Genomic DNA, 16,522 nt, shown 5'->3' on the forward strand with positions numbered 1-16,522 from the left:
CAGACAGTTTGGCTTCCACGATGTTTTCTGTTTCATGTTTGGTTCTTGCCTTTTCAGCCTGTCTCAGAATTTTGCTTAGTGGAACTAAAATGAACAATCTGCAGCCCCGTTTTCTCAATGAATGAGTCAGGATGATCCCCATCTATTTTCAGTAACTGCGTAGCCCAATACAGGGCCAGAGCCTTACCTTGCAGACAATGGGCATAAGTCCACAGTGAGCACAGGTGTACAAGGAGCAATTCAGAGATCCCTGTAAAACCAAGCCTTAGGTCACACAACAATTAGGAGGGCATCCAAACTCCACCCAGAAGCACCTCAGACCAGAATTGAACCCTGGACCTATGATCTGTGGTGGTGGTGGGGGGGGCACCAAAAGCTAAGTGTCATGTCACCATGCTGCCCCTCAGAGCAAGGATCTCATTCCTGAGACTTGAAAAGGGGTATACTTCCAGAGGTCTCAATCCAGAACTTCACTGTGGTCTGGCAGCACATCCTTCTGTAACTCTTTCACTGTCTCCTATTCTATCTGAGTACTGGGTTCCTCTTTACTGTCGATGTTCATGTACTGATACTGTTGCACTTTGTTTAAAAAATGAGAAAATCTTCTTAGAAAAGACATCTTCAAAATCTTGGGGGGTTATTTACAAAGTGATCCTGGGACACTTAAGGACTTTAAAACAAGCACAGGTTAGGGGATAGAAATGGAAATTAAAGGGAGCTCGAGAGGCCTTATTTGACACAAAGAGTTGTGGGAGTCTGGAGCAAGCCCATGCTGTTGAGTGCATATCCCAGGATCCGTCCAGAAACACCAGAATGAGATAATTCAATAAATGTGTTTGCAGCCAAATAAATAAAATGGCCCAGATGGATTCATTTGTAGCTTTTTTGTTGTTTCATGAACAGGGGGAGATCTTGCTTCTGTCAGGAGTCACCTTGCATATCAGCAGACATGGCAGAAGGATGGATTTAACTCCATTTGTCCTGCTTTTCTGACAGTACACATACATTCCATGAATAACAGAGAATAAAAACGTGTTTAACCCTTTTTGAGCATAATCGGAAACATGTAGGATCAAGGATCAAGATCAAAACCACAAAGTATCAGCCATCAGTTCCAAAATCAAAGATTTCACTAGGGGAATAGGTTCACATGAAATAAAGAAGCCCTAAACCAAAACAACCAAAGCCATGAGACTCTCTCAAGGTTTCCAGGCTAATATCAACAGAGAACATGGCTCTCCTGTAGCTAGAGGTGGGACAGTCTGATCTGATGATTGTACCCAGTGAACACAAGAGTGTGTATGTAATGTCACGCTGATCAATCAGTAACAATAGAGGCCTCATGCTGCAACCCAGATGGGTCTAATTAAGGACCCTATCCTGCCACGTATTGCTAGAGTAATGCCACTTGATCATGTATCAATCTATATTACAAGAAGCATGTTGGTTTCAATGATTTATGAGAAGAAACACTAATTAGCTCTTGCCGCTACACAATGCTGAGGAGCAGACTCTAAAGACACCTCTAATTTCACCTTTTGCTTAAATAAACTCAAGGTTAGCAGTGAATGGGTCAAAGCCCAAGTTAACTGGTAAAAGCTCATTAATATTCATTCCCATAATTTGTATCTACCTGTCTGCTTGTCAGACATGGCTCTACAATGCTCTGTTGAACTACAATCATTGGATAAGCAGGACCATACCAAAGAATGTTTTTCTTTCTGTTTCTTTCTGTGTTGTACTGAAGGTGACTTGTTCGTTTACATTCCAAAAGAAACAAACTTACAGTCATCACCTCAGCAGAAATACGGGAAGAGCTAGCATTTTTTGTAACCCTACTGCTATCGTTAGAAATAAAATATTTCTCCCAGCACAGCCACACCAAGAGAATCCACTTGCCTTGCCTTCACACACTGTCCTCTTCTGACAGTGTTGCACCAGAGGCAAAATCGTGAGGGTGAGTTTGTGTTTATGGTTTTGGATTAAATATTCTCCTCGGGGCTCAAGAAGTTCGCTAAACTAACTGCAATCCCTGCAACAAAACAATACAAACCACAGTGATGATGGTAGGTAAATGTAGCAGTTGATCATTCTAGAGATTTATCCTGTGGCTCTCATCCAGGTTAACAATCTAGAGATTTCATGTTTCAGCAGAGGTCTGTGTTGTCTGATTTTAGAGATAATGAGATCCATGTTTATTTTGCTGTACTGAACTCACAGTTTTAGTCACTCGAGAGCTGTTTGGTATGACAGGGCTTTTTGGTTCCTTGTCTATGCGGTCAACCTGTTTACATTCGATTATACAATAGTTTTGCCTCAGTGATCATTCTACAGACAAATGCTAAATTGTAAAGATGTTGTAACAACAGAATATGGATACGAAAATTAGACATTTAATTATTCTTTCAATTTTGCGTCTCTCTCGTCCCTCCCTCTCTCATTCTCCCTCCCCCTCACTCTCCTTTCCTCTTTTTTTCTCTCCTTTCATTCTCCTTTCCTAGTTCTTATCCTCCCTTTCTCAGTTTCTGTTTCTCTCTCATTCTCATGCTCACCCTGTCCTCCTTCATCGTGCTGTTTTCAGTCTGATTCTCCCTCTTTCCCACTCTTCCCCCTCACTCTGTCTCTCTCTACTGGTCCAGGATGGCGTCTCATAAGAAGATCCTGTTGAAGATGATACTGCTGGGCAACTCAGGGTGAGGAGAGGACACGACAATAGTACACTCTGCACGTCGCACAAACTCCAGGCTAGTGCTCACTCACTCTTCTTCTCCCTGCTGGTGTCTGTGTGTGCTTGCAGGGTGGGGAAGACCTCTCTGATGAACCAGTATGTCAACAAGAAGTTCAGTAGCCAGTACAAGTGCTCCATCGGTGCTGACTTCCTCACCAAGGAGGTCATAGTGGATGATCAACTTGTGATCCTACAGGTCAGTTGTTCAGCTGTCTTTATGTGTCTTGTTCCTATGCGTCTGTCATCATGCAGGCAGTGTATCTCTCTGTCCAGCTGTGTGCTTGTCCTCCATCAGTTTGTGACAGTACCTGCTGAGTGTTTGTCTACTCGGGTTTAATGTCTGCCTGCTGTGAGCTCTTGTGCTCTGTGGCTGTGCTGCAGATCTGGGACACAGCAGGACAGGAGCGATTCTCGTCCCTGGTGGCGGGGTTTTACCGAGGAGCGGACAGCTGCATTCTGGTGTTCGACGTCACGCAGCCCGAGAGCTTCAAGAAACTGGACAGCTTGCGGGACGAGTTCCTGATCGAGGCCAGTCCCCGAGACCCCGAGAACTTCCCCTTCGTCGTTCTGGGCAATAAGATCGACCTGGAAAACAGACAGGTCAGCCCTGAGCTCTCAAAACTCAGAGTGTCTCTGATCTCAGACATACGAAGGGTTAAAGAAGACAAGGGGGCTACTGGACTCATTGCGGTTTGCTGATCAGTGCATGAAACCCATAGAGATATTTCTTCAAAGAGACTGTCTTTGCCGGTCAGCTTCAACAACAGGACTGGAAAGCTTCAGCTAAATTATTCTTCACCCGTTGCACTGTGTATAGTAAAGAGGAGCGCGCAAGTGTAGGTTTCCAGAGTGTCATGGGCTCTGTGTGTAGGCTGACAGTGTTGATAATCTGAGCAGTGATGCAGTATCTCTGTCTTGAGTAGGTAACGACGAAAAGCGCGCAGGCCTGGTGTCTGATGAAGAACAACATCCTGTACTTCGAGACCAGCGCCAAGGAGGATATCAACATACACCAGGCCTTCCAGACTATCGCTCGCAACGCGCTCAAACAGGTGTGCTCCCCTGGGCAGGTTCAATCCAAACCTCTACTGGTTAATTCACACTCCTGGTTAGATTCAGACACACACCTGTACAGGTTAAGTCACACATCTGGGCAGGTAGATGGGATACTGAGCATGTTATACTCAGTCTTTACATTTCAGACATATGCCAATGTGATGTAAACGGAAGACCTCAAAGATTGACAACCCTCTTTAAAAAATACTGCAGTCACACCAACAGATACGCAGGCTGAAAGACTAGCGATCTAGTTGACAGAAAGGCAGTGAGACTGACCTGCAACAGCGGACTGTCCAGCCTCACCTATCCTGCCTGTTTCTGGATTCTCTTGACCAATCGTCCCTGCTGGGTTTCCATGGTTACTGACCACTTTGATCTTCCAGGATCAATCACCTGTCAGCAGGATGGGTATCGTGGGTGTTTACCTTTTTGTTAATAAATAAAAGTATTGATGAATACCCAGGCTGTCTCCCTAAAACTTCTATTGTTATGTAATAATTGTCATTTTTTATCTACTGTATATCTTTTCTATTCACTGCTGATCACAAGTTATTATCTCATGGGATTTAGTGAACTCTAGTGTAAATACTACTATTGCTGCTGCTGATGTGATCTTTTGTCTTCCAGGTAGCCAAAGTGGAGATTTTCAGTGACATCTCTGAGACGATCACCCTGAGGGACAGACAGGAGCCCACCCCCAGCAGTGGCTGCAACTGCTGAGAGAGGGCTTGAGGGAGGAGAGCAGGGGGGAGTGGACAGAGACCAGAGAGCTGAAAGAGGGGCAGCACTGTCTGCTGCAATATAACAGGTCCAGTCCCAGAATTCTTTCAGCTTCCAGTCCTACCGGTGGAGGGGGAGGAAACTCCATAGAGCTGGCAGGCCAGTGTAGCGTTTCCCTTCCTGCTTTGACAGCACCGTGATTCATCGATCTTGCCAATAAAGCTCTTGGAATTTGAATTTGGATGAAAAGGGAAGAAGAAGCAGTCACCCAGGTGGAAACCCTTCACTTCTCTGTACACTCTGGCTGTCAACATCCAGACTGGAGACACATTCTGGACAGTGAAGTCACTCATTGCAGGACACAGCAAGAAACCCCGGAACAGTTTAAGGAAAACACATTTACTCCATCCTCATGCAATATTCCACTTGTCCTTTGATTCAGAAAATGGAAAAATGCTTATAAGAGCTGCAACTGTAAATTTAGAGTGTAATTATTGGATTAGGACAAAGATCGGCCCTTCCATTAAGAAGGCTTGGACCTTGCTGTGTATCCCAGCTGATGTCAGTCCTTTGTCCAGGAGAGCCACCTTCTGGACAGACCTGTAGGTCACATTTAATCGCCATGTAAACAGAGTGATTGTCTGATTAACTCATTTTGATATCTTTGTCAATAAAAATATGATCCCTTTACAGGCTTCTAGGACACAAACTGACCACTTGAACTGAGGAAGCGTCTTGATATAATGATCACTTCTTTGTTATTTGATGATCAAGGGTGACCTATTAAAACTTGGATTGGAACTCCCCAGAACCTGGACTGACCACATGCAGTGTACACAGAGGAGCCTGGTTATGACTTTTTAAAGCTGTAACACTGCAATGTATATGTGTGTTTTAACATTTTGTTTAGCACTGTAAAAATAAAATGGTCCATGCTAGCAACTGACTTTCTAAATGAGAGAGGAACTGTACTTTAATGTGTGGGAATTCTATTCACACTTCTGCAATGCATCGTATATGTTTCACCTTGCAGAGAGAGACAACAGGGCATTTAGAGTGAGGCAATGGAAGAGATTATACAGGACCCATCTATATGTATTGACCCATTTCAGAACTCTGGGCTGAATGCAGTTTGCAGTCAGGTTCTGGTTCTGGGGTGATTCTGCCCCTGTGCTTCAGAGAGAGCAGTGCTGTCAGGATTCACCATCTCATACAGGCCCTGCTGCTGTTGTATCCTACTTGCTCCTTCCTCACAACTTACTGTTCAAGTATCCCTGTCTCTGCACGGTGTGCCAGTAGTGGTAATTTTGGATTTCCAGGGTTCTCAATCCTTTACTGTATCTCCATGGGACACTGGCCCCAGTCTGAGCAGAGCTGAGCTCCAGAATCTTCCCCTGCCGCTCCCTGTGTCAGGACAGCAGGTTGTGAGTCCTGCTCTGTGATGCGCCAGGCTGCCTGCCTGCTGGGATTCTAGAGGAGAGCAGTGTACGACGCTGTTTCTCTGAGGTCAGTACAGACTGTCCACTGAGTCTCCTGGTGTCCCTCACCAGGCTCCCTTCTGTTTGTTCTGATGAGTTTCTGACTGGTGTCCTGCCATCAGTGGTCATTTAGGAAATATACAGACTTGAAAACGTAAGCTGATACTGTGTTTTAAGATACAATTGTGCAGAGAGGTCTGGAAGAATAGGTGCAGGTGATGGATTGGAGAATTTGTGTTCGGGAGCACAACCTCATTCGATAGGAAGACGGGTTAGTAGGCCTGGTCCCTGTTTTTTCGTGATAGGATTAGCCACTGGGAGAAGTAAGGATGTAAGGCAAGTGCAGGAGGATTCCTTTACCATGTTTTCCAAATGACCTCGGAAAGGGAGTTGGGGGGTTGTCCACCCTTTGAGAGACAGTGTGAGCTCTTTTGTGGGTGTGGATAGTCACGGAGCACCAGCAGTGTTATTTCAGAAGCCCAGTCCTACTAGCCTTCCTGCTAATACAAGCCCAGGAGGAGAATAGAAAACACTCATGAAAATCAAAAGGCTTAGCAGTTCTGTGTGGTCTCTCACTTCTCCACACCCTGCTCACAGTGCCTATAAGCTGTGAACAAAAAGTGTGGATGTTGTTTGTTAAAGTCACGGAAGAGGGAACAGTGCTCAAATGGAGAACAAACTTCCTCATCTGCGAGAAACCAAACCAGCTCTATAACCACAGCATTGATTTCGCAACACCCACGTGTATCACAAGATTAGAGTGAGCCCATGTCCCCCATTTTGGCTCTGATTGTCAGTTTTAGTTCCCTCAGCCCCGTGGTTCTCCGTTTGAGCCACAATGGCGCCTGTTTCACAGGAGTCAAAACCTGGGACTTTCCGCAGACAGGGGGAGAGCGGGCGTTCCTACAGGCAACGTCACCCCCTCGTGACTTGCTGCAGCCATATTGAGGCAGAAGCACAACAACGGCGGATGTGCTCCTAGACGGTCGTTTTTAAAATATATATTTTTCTGGTGTCTCGAAAGAAAAATATTATTTGTAACGCGGCTGCAAGTGTAGGGACGCCCCCGCTTTGTCACGCACTGTCCCTGCGAGTCTGACAGCGCCGCACCGGAAGTGTTGGAGCGGACGGTGATTTTGTCGGTGAGTTTGTGTTTGTGTTCACAGCGATGTATTAAATAGGTGTATATTTATGTAGAGATATCATATTTTCCCTCGAGGTTTAAAACTAGAAGAACCAGGAGCATTCGTTACGACAGCCGCGGGCGTAGGTGAGAAATTAAAGGCACAGGATATATTTTACAGCTCTGTCTGTGGCTCGCCGGACGTCCCCTGGAAAGAGAAACGATCGTTGTGCTGGTTCCTGTGCTTGAGATCACACCTTCCTCGTTTCGCCAGAGCGGAGAAGCGATGTCGGTTGTGATAGTCGAAGTTTTCTCGGATTCCGACCTTGTGGTGCCTTTCTGTTTTTGCGGCGGTGACTTGCCCTTTTCCTACAGTGCTAGCAGGGAGAGGAAATGTGGGGGATCTGTCTTTCTGGCATAAATCGCCGCGGTGTCACTTAATTTGCTTAGGAACGGTAGATACAGCCCGTTTCCATTGGGATGATGAACGCTAGGACGTGGGACCCACATTTGACATCACTTCTTTCTTAAGTACTGGGGATGAAGCCACAACCTTTCCGCGATGTTAGTCACCCCGCCGGACTGGCGTGACAGGAAGGGCTGGATGCTGTCAAAATGCTGACAAGTGGACAACCTAGGCAGCGTCAGAGCCAGTGAAGGCTCTACAGTACACAGGGACATGTACAGGACAGGGAGTGGATTGGAAACTGAAACGTTTTTTTTAATTCTTTCACTTTTGCTTGCTTCTCTCCCACTCTCCCCCCCTTCCCTCCCCTTCCTGCTCTCCCAGCTGGCTTCAGGATGGCGTCTCGCAAGAAGGTGCTGTTGAAGGTGATAATCCTGGGAGACTCAGGGTAAGGAGGAACTACGCACACATCCAGTGTTGCCCATGGTTAAAGACCTTACTTGTCTCCCAAACAGATAGATGTTTGCCTTTCTGACACAACCCGCCTGATTGTGTGTGTGTGTCCGCAGGTGTTTTTGTTTTATTTAGTGTTTAGTTTCTTTGTGTGCCGTAGGGTGTCGCTCTTACAGTGTGTGTGCTTGCAGGGTGGGGAAGACCTCTCTAATGAACCAGTATGTCAACAAGAAGTTCAGTAACCAGTACAAGGCCACCATCGGCGCTGACTTCCTCACCAAGGAGGTCATGGTGGATGATCGCCTCGTCACCATGCAGGTGAGCAGTCTGTTCGCCTGTAGTTCTTCCCAGACTGGCCCCTCCCTGTGTCTGTTTGCCTGTGGTTCTGCCCAGACTAGCCCCTCCCTGTGTCTGTTCGCCTATGGTTCTGCCCAGACTGGCCCCTCCCTGTGTCTGTTCGCCTATGGTTCTGCCCAGACTGGCCCCTCCCTGTGTCTGTTCGCCTATGGTTCTGCCCAGACTGGCCCCTCCCCGTGTCTGTTCGCCTGTGGTTCTGCATTCCTGACTATCACCCTATTTCACTGTGTCGCAGTGAAGGATTTGCTTGTTTAGTTTCTGTGTGGCATGTCCTTGGTGTTGTGTGTCGCAGATCTGGGACACTGCAGGACAAGAACGGTTTCAGTCCCTGGGTGTGGCATTTTACCGTGGAGCAGACTGCTGCGTGTTGGTGTTTGATGTCACAGCGCCCAACACCTTTAAGACGCTGGACAGCTGGCGGGATGAGTTCCTGATCCAGGCCAGTCCCCGTGACCCAGAGAACTTCCCCTTCGTCGTCCTGGGCAATAAGATTGACCTGGAGAACAGGCAGGTCAGTCCTGAGCTCTTGAGACTCAAATTCAGTGATGCAGACATCCAGCAGAAATCAGAAATCAGAGGTTAATGTGTTGTGGTTCAATCATAGACCCTCATCCAGGAGTCCTTTTTGTGAGCACAGCAGGATTGTCACAATGTGTGAAGAAAAGAGGACTGAGGCTGCACGTGTAGATTTCAGCATGTGTCTTCATCTCAGTGTGTAGGCTGACAGTGTTGAGAATCTGAGCAGTGATGCAGTATCTGTCTCTTGACCAGGTAACAACGAAACGTGCCCAGGCCTGGTGTCAGAGCAAGAACAGCATCCCGTACTTCGAGACCAGCGCCAAGGAGGCCATCAATGTGGACCAGGCCTTCCAGACCATTGCTCGCAACGCGCTCAAACAGGTGCGGACCTCCTGGGAGAATGATGCATTTCTTTTTTTTCCACTCCTCTACATTTAGCAAACATGTAAATTGGAGACAAATAAGCCAACTAGCTAGAAGATGAGGAGTTAGACAAGGTGGCAGTGGAGATGTGCCAGTAGCACAGAGGTCTGAGAGAGATCTCACTGCTTGGCTTTCATACTTTCATAGTTTGTGTGGTCGATAACCTCGAATTTGTAGGGCCGTCTGCCCTTCACTTTATGAAACATGAGGATTAAACTTTTGTAGAGAAGTGACTGAATGTGGGTACTGTTTTATTGGTACTGTAATTCCATTTCGTTTTTTTGTCGCCTTCCAGGAAACGGAAGTGGAGACCTACGACTTCCCCGATCAGATCAAGCTGAGAGATGACAAACCCACTGGCCCCAACGATTCCTGCAGCTGCTGAGAGACAGGAGGAGAGGAAGGGGCAGAAGTCTGAGAGAGAGAAGATGGGGAAGGAGGAGGCGCTAGTCACAGAGGTGGAAACCCCTCACTTCTCTGTACATTGTTGCCTGTCAAAGAAAATTGTCCAAATCAGCATGCTGGATTCCAAGTCACCCATTCCTTGAAAAACTGTAAGGAGATCTGGAATACAGTCTGGGTACCAGAGTGGGAAACCCCTTCACACACAGTTCGCCTGCGGCGCTAACTTTGCACCAGTTGTTTTTTTATGCATATGATTATTATTGACCATGCTGATGATAACTGCAAATGACCACCGTACTTATTATAGTTGCTCAATCCATAGTTGCATTTGATTACTTTGTTCTTCCTTCATCAGTGCTCATGTGTACTGTAAATCTGACTGTAGAGGACATGCTTGCGATTCTGATGGCCCCACAGCCAGAGTCAGCAGACAGAGTCTGTCTCTTGCCAGCTCCTGTGCCTTTTCTGCCTTTGTGTTCTGATTATGTTTTGTAGGGGAATCACTTTTTTTTTTTTGTTGCCTTTGGCTGGACCTTGATTTCCTCGCTTTTGCCAACGTGTTTATTAATTTCAGCGTTGGCGGCTCTCGCGCAGATCTGCACTGTCGTGGGGGCACACAGTGTCGTGGGAATGGTTCGGTTCACGTCGGGCTCGTGTCTGCCTGTCTCCTCGCTTGCTTAACGCACATGGGCAGGACAGGCGTTACTCACTGCTGGTTACTGCACCAAAAGATGGATTTATATATATGATATTTATTGTGCAAATTAGCAAAGCTATTTTGCCATTGCATTCACCCTTTTGATATGGATTTATTTAAAAGATTGTTCTTTGAAATTATTTGCGGGTAAGGATGAAGGTTATAATGCATGTTGCACTCTTCAAGTTAAAAAAAAATCAGCAGATTCTGCAGTAAAATTATCAGCACGATGGATTGCCTTCGGTGTATAGACAGCTTGAGTAGGAAGCATGTGTGGAAGTACCAGTGAGACCCCTGGCTATGGGGTCCTTCTCATTTTAGCACCATTTGTGTCTACAAGGCACCTGGGTTTTTATACCAGCTCATGCTATTGCTTAACACCTGGGCAATCACTAATGTTTTTTTATCACTGCAGTGCCCACGATCATTTCATTCCCATCGCCTCGTTGGCAGTGATATTCCCAAAGCACGTGCCAGCGAATCCTCCGACAACAGCTAAGCGCTTGCTCTAAGTCCTCAAAGAGACCTTTGTGTCTCCCAGTCCAGCAGCTAATCTCTCTGAAGGAGAAACCCCACCTGGGGGCACTCTGCACCGAGTCAGTGCTGTGAGATAGCGTGAAACTGCCTTTGACAGTCAAGACATTTTGTAGTCGCAAACACATAATATGAAGTTGTGATGAAGAAAACAAAAACAGGATCAGCGATTCAACAGAATGTGTTAGCTATCATCTCCATTGGGTCATTGAATAGCTTTGGGTTTTCATGTAGTTACCCTATCTTTGATTACTGTTGTTAACACTATAGAAGAGCCCTGATATGGCATGGAAGGTGCTATATAGAGCTATATATGGACTAACTGGGTGATTAGATACCATCCTGAGTCAGAGCTATGTTAAAAGCCTTTGGGCAGTGTTCAGAAATGTGTAGGAGAGTGTCTTGTTTCTGTGAATTCAGCTGATGATCAATTGGAAAGGAGGGGATCTGTTTTGAAAGAAAACAAGTCTGACTTTTTATTAAACAGGCTGACTTCCCGTAGAGCATGCACTGACTATTTTTCCCAGTGTGGCTGCTTAGAGAAGGCTAACTGACAATACGTATGCCAGTCTAGGTTTTTAATTTGATACCCCTCTGGCATAACCCAGAGCTGGTAGCCAGATACTAGAGTCCTGGAGATAGCAGGAGGGCTAGACTGCAGAGGCACAAGCCTAGGTTGCAAAGTGAGTCAGTCCTGCAGCACTCGGGAGCCTCTCTGTGAACCTTCTGACCCTTGAACTTTGAACCCCAGCATGAGTCTGCAATTGCACGGCACAATTAACACCAGCCCAAGCCCCATGTTCAGCATTATAGTTCCCGTGAATGTAAAGTGCTGCATTTCCACATTTGAATAACTTGGTTTCAGTTCATGTAGTTAATAAAAGATGCTTATTGTATGTTTTTAGTTGCCTGTAGCCCAGAGATAATTAGGAGCTGTCTAGTGCTGTGTGACGCTTTAAGCCCCTCCTGTGACCCTGGAAGCATCCTGTGCAGCTGCAGGTCTCTTCCCCATCTGTCTCTACCTCCCATTTCCAACAGAGCCTCCAGTTCAAGAGATGGTTTAGAAAGAGGTTCTTAACTGTGATTACAAAGCAGCCTTGATAAGATGGCTTCTGCAGATGTTTTGTTTTTCCATAACATAATAGTTTGTTTTTTTTTGGAGTGGTAGCTGTTTGTGTAGGACTTCGGAGATGAAAGCTCTATTGAAGCTCAAAATCGAATGCCTTCATCACAACCCTCTGCACTGCTCGGGGCCGCGGTCCACAGCTTGTCCCCAGCAGGGGCGATCCGAAGCTGCCTGGATCATGGGGCTCAGGCCTGTGCAGTCATGGTCTCTCTCTCTCACTTGGTCTGTCTTTATTTGCCTTTGTATATTACCATTAACAGTCATTAATGTATAAATATATAAATATATCAAGATCCTGACTGATTTTATATATACATTATATTAAAGTTTAAAAGTGTTGTATGTAGGTTAAAAAACTAGGATTCCCTTTTCTTCAGGCTGAACTGTCTTATCACCTGTTAATATCATTGCCTCTTCGAAGCAGTCAAATAAAGGTTAAATGCCAACAAACATTCTCCAGTATTGTGTTTGTCTTCCTTCTTTGCTTCTTTTCTTTCTTTCAGTCTTTGAAAACTAAGTCAGCTGTTTTAATTTTTTTTTCCTTGTATTTAAAATACATTACAGATGCTTTACTTATCCCGAGTCCACAGCAAAACCCTGACACAACAGTATAATGTAAGGTCGCAAATCTGCTTCATCATGTTTAGTTGGGGTTAGTATAGAAGTGCACCTGTACTAAAGACAGTGATTGCACAGTATTACCCCGTCTTGAATTTTAAGGGCTTCAATCAAAGGAAGCGGGAACTGAGCAGTGAGAGCAATTGGGCTGTTTTATGTTTTTGCTGCTGTAAACCATTTCAGATTTATAAAATGTAGTGACCGAAAGAAAGGTCCTGGTAATGATCTTGATTTAGATGATCTTTTGTCATCTTTTATTACTTATTGAGCTTTAACTTTTTCATTTATCCCAAAAAATAAATGTTCTGGCACACTGCATTCGTTACAAGATAGAATAATCAAATTTACTTTTTTGTAAACAGTGGAAGTATTCGAATGCACATATAAAGTACAATTAAATCATTAAAAAATGTAAGATAAAATGATCTCAAGACCAACTAGGAAACCCTGCTGCTTTTAGTAGGACAATTAGGGAGGGCTCACCCTGCGGTGTGCGAATCCTAATGCCCCATTACGGCAACAGGGGCACTAGACTTTAAAAAAAGCACCGTCCTTCGGATGAGACATAAAATTGAGGTCCCGACTTTCCATGGGCATTACAAATCCCAGGTTGTTATTCAAAAAGAATGTATTTCCCCGGTGTCCGGGCCAAATTTCCTCCTGGCCTTCACCAATCATGGCCTCCTAATAATCCCCATCAAACTGGTTTCATCACTCTGTTCTCCTCCCCACTGAGAGCTGGTGTGTGGTAAGCGGACTGGCACATCATCCAGGTGGGGTTGTGGAGGGGAGTTCCCATTACCTGTAAAGTGCTTTGAGTGGAGTGTTCAAAAAAGCGCTATATAAGTATTAGGAATTATATGAAGTTCACGTAATAGTAATAATTGCTTACACTTATAAAGTGCTTTTCCAGGATGTCGAGGTTACACCCCTACTCTTATCGAGAAACGCCCTGGCATTTTTAATGACCACAGTCTTACGTCTCATCCGAAGGACGGCGCCTTTTTACAGTATAGCGTCCCCATCACTATACTGGGGTATTAGGACCCACACAGACCGCAGGGTGAGCTCCCCCTGCTGGCCCCACTAAAGTAGGTGGCTGTGTAGGCTGCAGAGCAACAGGTAAAGGTTTATTAATAATAATAATTATAAAAATTGCTTACACTTATATACTTATATATATATACTTTCTGGACACTCCACTCAAAGTGCTTTACAGGTAACGGGGACACCCCCCCACCGCCACCACTGAAATGAAAAGAAAAGAGACGTAGTGTTTTGGCTGTGGAGCCTTCTGCGGGTGACGCTGAAGAAGGCTCCACAGCCGAAACGCTGTGTCTATTTTCTTTTCCTTTCCGCATGGAATAAACCTTTACCTCCTCCTTAGCACTTATATTATTTGCTGTCCCAACACACAGACTTTTGCTCCCGCCCAAAAAACACCACCCATATGAATGACCTGTTCTGAGAATGAAAAGAAATCCTTTGACTTTTCTTTTAATATTTTAATGATATATTTACAAAACAAACAGCAGCTATGACATGCCCTCTCCCCGCCCCCCTCCCCCCCTGTACAGATCCAGGTGGGGCCTATGTTCAGCCACCACTTAAGCTTCTCCCACACGTGTTGCTGGTGACTACGAGCATCAGAATGACAAAGGCTGTTCTGCGGAGATATGATATGGGGGTCTCTGTATGTTCTGCAGCACAGTCTTTCCCCCTTGCGGTCATCCACAATACCAAAAGCATAACGGGACTGGCCAAGGGGGTGTAGTGTAAAACAACAGCGAGGTGCCCTCAATTCACATGTAGAGGCTGGTCTTCGGGCACCTCTGCCACACCTGGGGCACTCATTCTCCTTTGCTCAGCCAGATCCCCCTCTCCCCAACCCCGGCCCGGACTCTCAGTCCAGGAAGGAGATGTCCATGTTCTCCACCGTCTCTGGGTGCAGCATTCGGCTGGCCAGGCGCTCGATGTCGTCCAGACTCAGCTGCCGCAAGGACCTCTCATAATCCTGGGAGGGAGAAGATGAACTAGGGGGTGATTATTATAAAAAAAAACGTCCCGTCCAAAGGTCGTTTGGCCATTCATCGAAGCAACCCGGGTAAAAAAATGAACACTAACATCAGCTACCTCCGAAAATGAGTGATTCTAGATTCTCATTTTTTCTAGCTTAAGGTTTCTCAGATTTCTGAGCCTATCGCACAATGAGAGCTGCTGGTCAGAGGTTGGAGTTGGTCACATCATCCTGGCTGATAACATTAAAAAAACACATCCAACAATCATGCAAAACGTCTTCTTCAGAAAGTGAAGAAGAACGAAATAGAAGAATCCTACATCAAATGGGATTTAGTATGTTGGTGAAGATGCTCTAGTTATCTTGGAGAGATAGTCATGAGAAACGCAATATCATTCTGTTACAAGCTGTGGTGTGATGTACAAGAGTACCATCTGGACCAGCTCTGATACCTTGATGAGTTGCTCCTGCACTTTGGCGGCATCGGTGGGAGTGAAATGTTTGGCCAGAACAGCAGACAGGCTGTGCCACACACTGGACCCTGCAGTTGCCCCCCGCGCCTCTCCTCCTGGCCTCACCACCAGATTCAACTTCGCGTCTGGCCCAATGGAGTAATCGCTCAGCTTGTGCTCGTCTGGAAACACAGCATGACAGAATAGCGACAGTGAGACAGACTGGAGCACAAGAACAGCTGCGCACCACACGCTGTTTTAAAACGAGGCAAATGTATTTTTCATTTACTCACTGACAGACCACAACAGTATTGTAAAGTGCAATTACTTTTAATGTGTCTAAAACCAGACTGAAATCACTGCTTGCAGTTTTGTGTTTGATTCAATGTATCATTATCTCATAGACTTTTGAGTGTGTCCTAGCCTATACTGCACCATGTGTTTGCCCATCTCCCATACCTGCAAGTGCTTTCCCTTTGTACAGCAGTCTCTGCTGATTGGGAGGGATATTCAGTCTATCTGAGACCAGCTCCTTCACTGTGGACACCTTCTCATCCTCGGTGACCTGGCAGGAAAACCAGAGTTGTCAATCAAAGCAATACCTTTCACTTCAGAATCTCGATTGCCAGTTCAAACGTGGTCAACAATAGGCAGCTGTAAAGTGTCTTGGGAGACCGTTCCTTCATAGGGTCGTCGCAAGAATACTTTCAGTCGACATAGTTCCTCTCAAAATCAACGTGAAAAAGAGAAGTAACTGCTCTTTTAATAAAAACCACAGTCTCCAGGCAACAGACTGCCCGGACTCTATAAACATTTCCGTTCTGGTAAATAACTGAACCGGCGTACCCTTTCGACAAATGGTGCGTCTCCCGGGTTTGACAATGGTTTGGATAGATTTTAGGCAGCACGCTACATTTTTTATTCGAAATTAAAACATAATTAAGCAGGAAGTCAGGTTTATTTATTGGGGGCAAACCCCTGCCCCTTACAGGTAACACTTAGGAGACATTCTGCTAATTCCATTCAGAAATACCGGTCTACTTCGCCATTCTCATTAACGCAGGGCCGCAACAGCCACGGCATTTCCTGTGTCAGCCCAGCCCACAGCGAAGCACACGAGAGTGAAAGCTCCGGTCCGGCTTACCTGGAGGCTACACTCCTTCCCTTGAAGTGGTTTCACAGTCAGTATCATTTTTCATTCACGACGCCTTTACAGTTAATTAGTGTCCTGAAGGACCTCAGTAAAGTTATTGTCTATTTATAAAACCCTGTAGATACGCCACCCTCAGCATCTGGGACTGTGAACAGGCAAGCGGTAGAGAGCGCTACAGCTTTAAGAGAAGCCGGGCCTTCCTTAAAGGAACAGTTCACAGTTCTGCTCAATGAGCGGAAAACACTTGCTTTTCT

The 16,522-nt window shown here is 45.7% G+C and overlaps 3 protein-coding genes across 3 annotated transcripts; 2 read left to right on the top strand and 1 right to left on the bottom strand.

The window, feature by feature from the left end:
* The first annotated feature begins 1,778 nt into the window (after positions 1-1,778).
* On the top strand, positions 1,779-5,462 carry LOC148674428 (ras-related protein rab7-like). The gene is made up of 6 exons (XM_088624514.1): positions 1,779-1,957; positions 2,502-2,693; positions 2,798-2,924; positions 3,110-3,328; positions 3,652-3,780; positions 4,415-5,462. Exons 2-6 carry the CDS (start codon positions 2,641-2,643, stop codon positions 4,505-4,507), a joined length of 621 nt encoding a protein of 206 aa, XP_088480640.1. The 5' UTR covers positions 1,779-1,957; positions 2,502-2,640; the 3' UTR covers positions 4,508-5,462.
* Positions 5,463-6,912: 1,450 nt separating this feature from the next.
* On the top strand, positions 6,913-12,478 carry LOC148674429 (ras-related protein rab7-like). The gene is made up of 6 exons (XM_088624521.1): positions 6,913-7,127; positions 7,899-7,962; positions 8,159-8,285; positions 8,617-8,835; positions 9,096-9,224; positions 9,562-12,478. The coding sequence occupies exons 2-6, from the start codon at positions 7,910-7,912 to the stop codon at positions 9,649-9,651; spliced, it is 618 nt and encodes a 205-aa protein (XP_088480647.1). The 5' UTR covers positions 6,913-7,127; positions 7,899-7,909; the 3' UTR covers positions 9,652-12,478.
* A 1,652-nt stretch (positions 12,479-14,130) lies between these two features.
* On the bottom strand, positions 14,131-16,458 carry ubl4a (ubiquitin like 4A). The gene is made up of 4 exons (XM_088624524.1): positions 16,260-16,458; positions 15,575-15,680; positions 15,116-15,297; positions 14,131-14,660 (listed from the first exon to the last, which is right to left on the bottom strand). Exons 1-4 carry the CDS (start codon positions 16,305-16,307, stop codon positions 14,550-14,552), a joined length of 447 nt encoding a protein of 148 aa, XP_088480650.1. The 5' UTR covers positions 16,308-16,458; the 3' UTR covers positions 14,131-14,549.
* Positions 16,459-16,522: the final 64 nt, after the last annotated feature.

The sequence above is a fragment of the Lepisosteus platostomus genome, chromosome 3, assembly GCF_059453375.1.
Source record: "Lepisosteus platostomus isolate fLepPlt1 chromosome 3, fLepPlt1.hap1, whole genome shotgun sequence".
NCBI classification, from domain to species: Eukaryota; Metazoa; Chordata; class Actinopteri; order Semionotiformes; family Lepisosteidae; genus Lepisosteus; species Lepisosteus platostomus.